The following is a 10,731-nucleotide window of genomic DNA, read 5'->3' on the forward strand; positions in this document are numbered from 1 at the left end:
CCTATCACATCTATAAACCGTCAACTTATTAATCATAACCTTGTATCATATCATCATTCTGAACAGTCGTAACCTCCTTGCATTTGCAAAAGTCTTATGATTCAGTACTACACAAATTGGTATAATTATTTATTTACTAGCTAATTAAATGGTAACACAGGATAAAAATACACACTTAATACGTTAAAACAGGTCCCTAGCAGAATGACAATAACGTGGCTGCTTCTTACAAAAGAGATGGGGAGAGAGGGGGCAGAGACACTTATCATTGGTACTTTCAGAAACTACTCTCACTTACAGTAACCATATACTTTGCACACGAACCGACGCCCGCTTTGAGTAAGAAATCATTATTGTATTTACGTGAAATGCCTTGGTTCGCTGGATCTCTCTCGTGGACAGGGTCGCCTTGGAAAGTGAGTTGGGCCTTTTCACGGCACGCTTGTAAGGCTCCGATTGTCCAAAAGGGTTCCAACAAGTCTTCTACTGTTGTTCTTCTCTGTAGTTGTCTGGTATCTGGTGACTTGTCGTGTAGTCCTAAACAGAACTACAGAGTTGATTTTCCTTACATTAGCTCTTGAAGATGCATCTTTGTAGATAGGCTAGCCAACCGTATCGATGGTTTGAGCAGAGTAACAGAATGGTCCTACTCAAATTCGCTTTCGAAGATACTTTATTTAGGACAGCTAATCAGCCGTACCAGTGATTGTTCGGGAGGTGAGTTTATCGTCTCTACCTTGTGTTGAGATTCACAGTTCAAACCAGTTTAAATGTGCAGCTACAGCTTGACGCTTTTCTGATCTAGTAGGTTAATTTCTCTTATCATTTATACAGTTTGTTCAAAAGGGGCATTCCGTCTCTGACCTCACTCGGAGCGTGACTTGTCACTGTGCAAAGTTTATGTAAAACCATTATCTCTTATAGCTTCTCAAATCACATCCCTCTCTTAACAAAAAAAACGTTGACAATTTTTCATATTACTTGCACAATGCATAGTATGGAAAGTTCATACATGTAGTGGGTATACTTTCCAAGTTACAGTATTTCCTTAACATAACATTTTAATGACATCACAAAATAAAACAAAATGACAGTGTTCTATAGATTGACTCTGACCATTCCCCACGTTCTATGTTAGAAATATTGTTCCAGTATTTGCTTATTTTATATTTTATTTTATTTATTTCACCTTTATTTAACCAGGTAGGCTAGTTGAGAACAAGTTCTCATTTGCAACTGCGACCTGGCCAAGATAAAGCATAGCAGTTCGACACATACAACAACACAGAGTTACACATGGAAAGAACAAAACATACAGTCAATAACACAGTAGAATTTTTAAGTCTATATACAGTGAGTGCAAATAAGGTCAAATAAGGGAGTTAAGGCAATAAATAGGCCATGGTGGCAAAGTAATTACAATATGGCAATTAAACACTGGAATGGTAGATGTGCAAAAGATGGATGTGCAAGTAGAGATACTGTGGTGCAAAAGGAGCTAAATAAATAAATACAGTATGGGAATGAGGTAGATAGATGGGCTGTATACAGATGGGCTATGAACAGGTGCAGTGATCTGTGAGCTGATCTGACAGATGGTTCTTAAAACTAGTGAGGGAGATGGGAATATCCAGCTTCAGTGATTTTTGCACTTCGTTCCAGTCAGTGGCAGCAGAGAACTGGAAGGAAAGGCGACCAATGGGGGAATTGGCTTTGGGGTTGACCAGCATGAGTGAAGGAAGCTTTGTTGCAAAATAGGAAGACAATTCTAGATTTAATTTTTGATTGGAGATGCTTAATGTGAGTCTGGAAGGAGAGTTCAGTCTAGCCAGACACCTAGGTATTTGTAGTTAAACACGTATTCTAAGTCAGAGCTGTCCAGAGTAGTGATGCTGGATTGGCGGGCAGGTACGGGAAATGATCGGTTGAATAGCATGCATTTAGTTTTATTTGCGTTTAAAAGCAGTTGGAGGCCACGGAAGGAGAGTTGTATGGCATTGAAGCTCGTCTGGAGGTTAGTTAACAGTGTCCAAAGAAGGGCCAGAAGTATACAGAATGGTGTCGTCTACACAGAGGTGGATTAGAGAATCACCAGCAGCAAGAGCAACATCATTGATGTATACAAAGAGAGTCGGCCCGATAATTGAACCCTGTGGCACCCCCATAGAGACTGCCAGAGGTCCGGACAACAGGCCCTCCGATTTGACACACTGAGCTCTATCAGAGAAGTCGTTGGCGACTTCTCTGGCGAGGCAATCATTTGAGAACCAGGCGAGGCAATCATTTGAGAAACCAGGGCTGTTGAGTCTGCCAATAAGAATGTGGTGATTGACAGAGTCGAAAGCCTTGGCCAGGTCGATGAAAACAGCTGCACAGTAATGTCTCTTATCGATGGCGGTTATGATATCGTTAAGGACCTTGAGCGTGGCTGAGGTGCACCCATGACCAGCTCGGAAACCAGATTGCATGGCGGAGAAGGTACGATGTGATTCAAAATGGTCAGTAATCTGTTTATTAACTTGGCTTTCGAAGACCTTAGAGATGCAGGGTAGGATAGATATAGGTCTGTAGCAGTTTGGGTCTAGAGTGTCCTTCACTTTGAAGAGGGGGATGACCGCGGCAGCTTTCCAATCTTTGGGAATCTCAGACGATACAAAAGAGGTTGAATGTGCTAGTAATTGGGGTTGCAACAATTTCGGCAGATAATTTAAGAAAGAGAGGGTCCAGATTGTCTAGCCCGGCTGATTTGTAGGGATCCAGATTTTTCAGCCCTTTCAGAACATCAGCTATCTGGATATGGGTGAAGGAGAAATGGTGGGGGCTTGGGCAGGTTGCTGTGGAGGGTGCCGGGCAGTTGACCCGGGTAGGGGTAGCCAGGTGGAAAGCATGGCCAGCCGTAGAGAAATGCTTATTGAAATTCTCAATTATAGTGGATTTGTCGGTTGTAACGGTGTTTCCTAGCCTCAGAGCAGTGGGTAGCTGGGATGAGGTGCTCTTATTCTCCATGGACTTTACAGTGTCCCAGAACTTTTTTGAGTTTGTACTGCAGTATGCAAATTTCTGTTTAAAAAAGCTAGCCTTAGCCTTCCTAACTTCCCTGAAAAGTTGCATATCACGGGGGCTATTCGATGCTAATGCAGAACGCCACAGGATGTTTTTGTGCTGGTCAAGGGCAGACAGGTCTGGAGTGAACCAAGGGCTATATCCATTTTTTGAACGGGGCATGCCTATTTAAGATGGTGAGGAAGGCACTTTTAAAGAATAACCAGGCATCCTCTACTGTCGGGGTGACGTCAATGTCATTCCAGGATACCCCGGCCAGGTCGATTAGAAAGGCCTGCTCGCAGAAGTGTTTTAGGGAGCGTTTAACAGTGATGAGGGGTGGTCGTTTGCTCGCAGACCCATTACGGATGCAGGCAATGAGGCAGTGATCGCTGAGATCTTGGTTGAAAACAGCAGAGGTGTATTTGGAGGGTGAATTTGTTAGGATGATATCTATGAGTGTGCCCGTGTTTACAGATTTGGGGTTATATCTGGTAGGTTCATTGATAAATTGTGTGAGATTGAGGGCATCTAGCTTAGATTGTAGGATGGCCGGGGTGTTAAGCATGTCCCAGTTTAGGTCACCTAGCAGCACGAGCTCAGAAGATAGATGGGGGGCAATCAAATCACATATGGTGTCGAGGGCACAGCTGGGGGCAGAGGGTGGTCTATAGCAAGCGGCAACGGTGAGAGACTTGTTTCTGGAAAGGTTAATTTTTAGAAGTAGAAGCTCAAATTGTTTGGGTACAGACCTGGATAGGAAGACAGAACTCTGCAGGTTATCTTTGCAGTAAATTGCAACACCGGCCCCTTTGGCAGTTCTATCTTGTCGGAAAATGTTATAGTTAGGAATGGAAATTTCAAGGTTTTTGGTGGTCTTCCTAAGCCAGGATTCAGACATGGCTAGGACATCCTGATTGGTGGAGTGTGCTAGGGCGTTGAATAAAACAAACTTAGGGAGGAGGCTTCTAATGTTAACATGCATGAAACCAAGGCTTTTACATTTGCAGAAGTCAACAAATGAGAGAGCCTGGGGGATGGGAGTGGAGGTAGACTCTGCAGGGCCTGGATTAACCTCTACATCACCGGAGCAACAGAGGAGTAGGATAAGGGTTCGGCTAAAGGCTAACAGAACTGGACACCTAGTATGTTCAGAACAGAGAGTAAAAGGAGCAGATTTCTGGGCACGGTAGAATATATTCAAGGCATAATGTACAGACAAAGGTATAGTAGGATGTGAATACAGTGGGGGAAAACCTGTGCATACAGTGATAATGAAAGAGATATTGTCGCTTATGAACGTGCATGTTTTGGAATATTTTTTATTTTACAAGTTTCCTGCTTTTCATCCTGTCAATTAGGTTAGTATTGTGGAGTAACTACAATGTTGTTGATCCATCCTCAGTTCTCCTAGCACAGCCATTACATTCTGTAACTGTTTTAAAGTTACCATTGGCCTCATGGTGAAATCCCTGAGCGGTTTCCTTCCTCTCCGGCAACTGAGTTAGGAAGGACGCCTGTATCTTTGTAGTGACTGGGTATATTGATACACCATCCAAAGTGTAATCCATCCAAAGTGTAATTAATAACTTCACCATGCTCAAAGGGATATTCCATATCTGCTTTTTTGTATTTCTACCCATCTACCACTAGGTTCCCTTCTTTGCAAGGCATTGGAAAACCTACCTGGTCTTTATGGTTGAATCTGTGATTGAATGAATTGCTCGACTGAGGGGCCTTACAGATGGGGATTTTGTCAGCTGGTGATTATTATTCAAATTACTGCCGGTCTCATGGTAATTGACAGTTAATTAACTTAAACATGTTTACCATCTCCGCCTTCCATGCATAGCCTACTGGATGCAGACCTTTGGAATATCTACATTTTAAAACGTCTAATAAATCCATTTAATATAATCTACACCATCACAATCAATCCATTATTTATTTTAGGCAGGTCTAAAGAAACATTATGAAATGAAGAAAATGTAGCCTATTTCAGAAGAACAGAATAGCATATGCTGAGTCGTCCTGATCTGGCTATGCCATATGGCCGTGGGCTACACTTGTTAATTTTGCTTATAATTCCGTGCCATTATTTTATATTTTATAGGAAGAATAATACAATTGAACACAGCTGAATAAACTAGCCGTCCTCCCCTCAGCAGCCTCCACTGACACAGATGTAATTTGTTTAGACAACCTTCACTACTAGAATAAGAGACCGGCTTGTAGCCCTACATCCATCCAGAATCTATATCACCTAATATATCTCTTGGTATTTCTTTTACACATTGTGAGAATTAAGACCGCCGTGGAAGTTGACCTAGAGCCGAGGTATCCAGATGCAAAATAACAACCCTGATGAGGTCTATATTTGAAGTGTCCAGTGTGGTTGCCTTGCCCAATCCAGAGTTAAGAGTGGAAAATAATATATATATTTTTCTCATACATTTTAGGCAATCACAATTGCATCACATTTCCCTAAGACATTATTTTGCACCGATGTTGGCAACCAGTGTAGGAATGAGTTAAAAATGAATTTGCTCAACCAGTTATTCACCAATTTAGCAGTGTACAAAAGCAATAAAATGTTTTACAAGAGCCCCACAATACCCATAAAACCTAGTGGTCAAACAGTGCCAATTGTTTTTTCCAATATTAATTTTTCCCATAGGGAATTTTAAAAACACTTAAAATAAGGGCTGTTTCGTGTAGGCTTACCCTGGTGTGACGTTTTGATAACCATGTAAATCTCTGACACGGGTACTTCTTTCAATATATTCGGCTGCATTTACTCTGATTTGAAAATGACAAGTAGACATCACGGAATACTACAAATCCCTGCATGTCATCTCTAGCTGACACCTTTGCGAACAGCTAGTGTCAATTTAAAACTTGCACAAGACAGTTCACAGAATTGTCAAAACTTTGCTAACATTAGATCGAGAGATTCTTACCGTTGCCTTGATTTTTCAGTCTTGTCCAGCTCATCATGGCATTTGTACTTCTTTATGATAGTCACATTAGCAGCTAATTAGGGTTTCATTTTTGGCCAGTAAATACAAGTCACCTTGTCCTAGAGAGATTTACATGTTTATTTATCAAAATATCAAGCAAGGTTAAGCCTACATGAAACACAGCCCTTATTTTAAAGTGTTTGCTTGGGAGACTAATGCCTTCTGATGTCATTCTCAGATGAACTGTGATCTAAATGACTGATTAAGAGGCCATTGCAAATTGGAGTTGATTGGCTAACACCCCAGCCAATTTGCACCAATGTCTCCACCTTGTGGCTAAAGCAAGGAGGTGCAGGATACAGACTAATAGACTACTCTTTTACACAAGTTTATTCAAGTAATATACATGTTGATATATAGTCTCAGGCTGTTTACATCCTCGGTGGTCCCGCTAATCTCCAGCCCTCCATCTTGCCCACCTTGGTGAACATGGCCAGTGTCCCCAGCCCAATACATGCCGTCGTGCCTGTCATTGCACTGTGAGCTGTAGATCAAAGAGACAAAAAATACATGTTATTTGTGGAAAAGATATGGAGAGGCCGGATATTATCTTTGTTGCCCCTCTGTTCCGTGAGCAAACATCTAGCGATGAGAGGAAGTTCACAGCCCTACAAAGAACAATTGCTTTTACAACCAGTCATCTTAGATATGCATAGGGAAGTTAACAAGCGCTGAAGGGAAATGACTGCTTTTTGGAATGAAATGTTGGAAGAAAATGCCTGGAACCAGGATGTTCCATCCAAACGTTCCCAATGAGAAGACTTGTTTTGAAACATTTGCTCCTGTTTGTTCCTACTGAATGCAACCCAGATATTCAGCATACTGTGTAATATATAGCATACTCACTACGAGCTCCAAGAAAGACTCCTGATGCACAGCCTCCGATGAAGTAGTTCACAGGGTCATCAGGAGCATCCCGGGCCTGTGCAGCTAGACAAGTGGTCATTCCAAAAATGGCCCCCAAGGCAGCTGTTTAGGAAGGAAAGACAAAAAAATACTTACACTGGCATAAACCTAGCCTGGTTGTCACCTCTTTTCAATAACCCCTTATAGTTATCATCCAATATTATGCAAATTAGACAGGAAAATGTTCTATCAAATTTAATCCATAAATTTGATTGGAAACCTAACATTGGGCAAAATCAAATGAAATGTTATTGGTCATACAATAACATTTGATTTGATTTTGCCTAATGTTTTGATTGGAAACCTAACATTGGACATTCTGACATAATACATTTCATTGTAAACATAGGGCACGGGAAGAACAGGATTCCCATTTGTTGCATTTTTACCACAACCACCTCAAATGTATAAATAATGGGGCTAGGCTACTGGTTCAAAATCTATAAGAATGAAGAGAGAGGCCAATGGAGATGCCAGCGGAGATGTATGAATTGTGCAAGGGAACAGCAAATATTGAGGTCAGGGCTTTGTGATGGCCACTCCAATACCTTGACTTTGTTGTCCTTAAGCCATTTTGCCACAACTTTGAAAGTATGCTTGGGTTCATTGTCCATTTGGAAAACCCAGTTGCGACCAAGCTTTAACTTCCTGACTGACGTCTTGAGATGTTGCTTCAATATATCCACAAAAATTCTCTCCTCATGATGCCATCTATTATGTGAAATGCTCTAGTCTCTCCTTCTGCAAAAAGCACCTCCACAACATGAAGCCGCCACGGTTGGGATGGTGTTCTTCAGCTTGCAAGCCTCCCCCTTTTTCCTCCAAACATAAAGATGGTCATTATGGCCAAACAGTTCTATTTTTGTTTCATCAGACCAGAGGACATTTCTCCAAAAAGTACAATCTTTGTTCCCATGTGCAGTTGCAAATTGTAGTCTGGCTTTTTATGGCAGGTTTGGAGCAGTGGCTTCTTCCTTGCTGAGCAGCCTTTCAGGTTATGTCGATATAGGACTCGTTTTACTGTGGCTATAGATACTTTTGCACACGTTTCCTCCAGCATCTTCACAAGGTCCTTTGCTGTTATTCTGGGATTGATTTGCACGTTTCTCACCAAAGTACGTTCATCTCTAGGCGACAGAACACGTCTCCTTCGTGAGCGGTATGACAGCAGCGAGGTCCCATGGTGTTTATACTTGCGTACTATTGCTTGTACAGATGAACGTGATACCTTCAGGAGTTTGGAAATTTCTCCCAAAGATGTACCAGACTTGTGGAGATGTACCAGACTTGATTTTCCCATGATGTCATGCAAAGAGGCACTGAGTTTGAAGGTAGGCCATGAAATACATCCACAGGTACACCTCCAATTGACTCAAATTATGTCAATTAGCCTATCAGAAACTTCTAAAGCCATGACATCATTTTCTGGAATTTTCCAAGCTGTTTAAAGGCACAGTCAACTCAGTGCATGTAAACTTCTGACCCACTAGAATTGTGATACAGTGAATTATAAGTGAAATCATCTGTCTGTAAACAATTGTTGGTAAAATTACTTGTCATGCACAAAGTAGATGTCCTAACCGACTTGCCAAAACTATAGTTTGTTAACAAGAAATTTGTGGAGTGGTTGAAAAACAAGTTTTAATGACTCCAACTTAAGTGTATGTAAACTTCCGACTTCAACTGCACGTCAGCTTTGACATCGGTTTTGCACATAAGCGTTAAACTAGACATCGGACATTTTTTGCTAATATCGGCCGATTCCAATATCCTTTACCAATATATAGTGCATCCCTAATATTACTCATCATTATATACTGTATTCTATCCTACTGTATCTTTTAGTCTATGCCACTGACATTGCTCATCCAAATACTTATAATTCCTTTACTTTAGATGTGTGTATTGTTATGAAAGTGTTAGCTATTACTGCACTGTTGGAGCTAGAAACACAAGCATTTCACTACATCCGCAATAGCATCTGTTAAACATGTACGTGACTAATAAAATTAGATGATTTTGATTTGAGTCATCTCTAGCCACTTTGAACAATATGATCTTGCATTGACACAGCCTTCTCACAAGAGAATGACTGCAGGTCATAACGGTATTGTTTGTTATTCTATTGTTATTCTTAAATTGTTATAATTGTACGCACCACCCATGTTCCATAATATTTAATGGAAAAATTGCATGTGGTTTCAAACTACCAAATCAGCAACTGCGCTGTAAATCCGGCTGCATATTGAACATTGAGATTGCCAAAAGGCCAGTCTCTTTGGCACATGACAAGAGTGGCAAGGAGTGTAATGTTAGCTAAAAAGATTGGTACCCTGACTAGCATAACCCACCTTAACTGTATGTTGTTTACAAATCCTTATAACAAACATCTGATCACAGAAACATGTTTCTTATTACCACTGAAACACTAAGATCAAACAGCACACTTTCACCATCACTCACATGAGGAAACTATAGAGACTCAGGTTCAATATTAGGTGAATTGCAGCATTTTGACCTGGGCCCATATCTACAAATCCTCTACTAGTAGGATCACAAGATTACAAGATTACATGGATTGGGGGACCTAGGTCCGTATCCACAGTGTCTCAGAGTAGGAGTGCTGATATAGGATCAGTGTTGCCTTTTAGATCATAGCCTGAACACTATTGGCTACTGATCTAGAAGGGGTAGCTGAGTATTCAGATTTCAGGTGTAATCATGATATCTTCATGGCAGTAAGCAAGGTTATTATTATTACTGCTGTGTATGAGACTAGAGACACATACCCATGGTTACTGTGCCATTTGTGGCTCTCTGAACAGCTTGGATTGCAGAATCAGGCTGGAATGCCACAATGTGATAGGCTGAACCCACCAACCCTGTGTGTAAAAAAAAAAATAGAATGTTAGACTACTGTGTACAGAGTTGACTAGCTAGCTACTTATTTGTCAAGTATTTAGCTACAAGAATGTTAGCTATGAAATGCTTGCTAGCTAACTGGTAAACCTCGTTCAAATTCCAATGTTTAATGTCCTATTTAGCTGTACTGTCTTACAGAAGATGCTGGCTAAACAACTGGCTAACCTAACAACGTTAACTGACGTTACATTAGTTAAAAACAAAACATTAACGTTAATTGCTAGTATGTTAGCAGAACTAGCATGGCATTGGCAGCTAACTATGTTATGGCTAGTTAGCGTTACCGCTCTTTACCAACAGTTAACTAGCTCATTTCCATAATGCTTTCCTTTGTGTACGACTTACCTAGAGCTGTGCCTAACTTGGTGGTGATCCATGTTTTCTCGACACAATCCTTACCCTCTTGCAGATCCCAATAACCCATTTTGGATTTCACGTGAAGGACAAGGAGACATCGCGAGATGAAAAAAATGTGAAGACGAGAATTGATATTGTAAAACTTTATTATAATCAAACAAACATTCTATAAATAGTACTTTGTTGACAAATTTGATTTTTATACGTTTAATATACAATTACTTTTACATGTGTTATTAGCTACATAATAAATAAAACACCATCTCACATTGGCAACCTATTTCTAAATGGTCTGTAATACTGTCAACACTAGTGGCTGGCGGCTGAGGCAGCAGGAAGGACGGAGGATCAAGTGATTACGTCAAATGTGAGAAAGGGAGCGCGCTTGTTTGAAATGGGGAAGCGTCACGGAAGCTATCGATAAAGAAGAACATCAAGACGAAGCACCTGCTTTACATGTGGGATGTGCTGTTGAGCGCTACAT

At 40.9% G+C, this 10,731-nt stretch overlaps 1 protein-coding gene across 1 annotated transcript; it reads right to left on the reverse strand.

The window, feature by feature from the left end:
- Positions 1-6,374: 6,374 nt before the first annotated feature.
- On the reverse strand, positions 6,375-10,392 carry LOC112250812 (NADH dehydrogenase [ubiquinone] 1 alpha subcomplex subunit 11). Its single transcript, XM_024421266.2, has 4 exons — positions 10,236-10,392; positions 9,758-9,850; positions 6,909-7,031; positions 6,375-6,546 (listed from the first exon to the last, which is right to left on the reverse strand). The coding sequence occupies exons 1-4, from the start codon at positions 10,312-10,314 to the stop codon at positions 6,434-6,436; spliced, it is 408 nt and encodes a 135-aa protein (XP_024277034.1). The 5' UTR covers positions 10,315-10,392; the 3' UTR covers positions 6,375-6,433.
- Between the last annotated feature and the right edge of the window lie 339 nt (positions 10,393-10,731).

The sequence above is a fragment of the Oncorhynchus tshawytscha genome, linkage group LG05 (assembly GCF_018296145.1).
Source record: "Oncorhynchus tshawytscha isolate Ot180627B linkage group LG05, Otsh_v2.0, whole genome shotgun sequence".
Taxonomy (NCBI): Eukaryota; Metazoa; Chordata; class Actinopteri; order Salmoniformes; family Salmonidae; genus Oncorhynchus; species Oncorhynchus tshawytscha.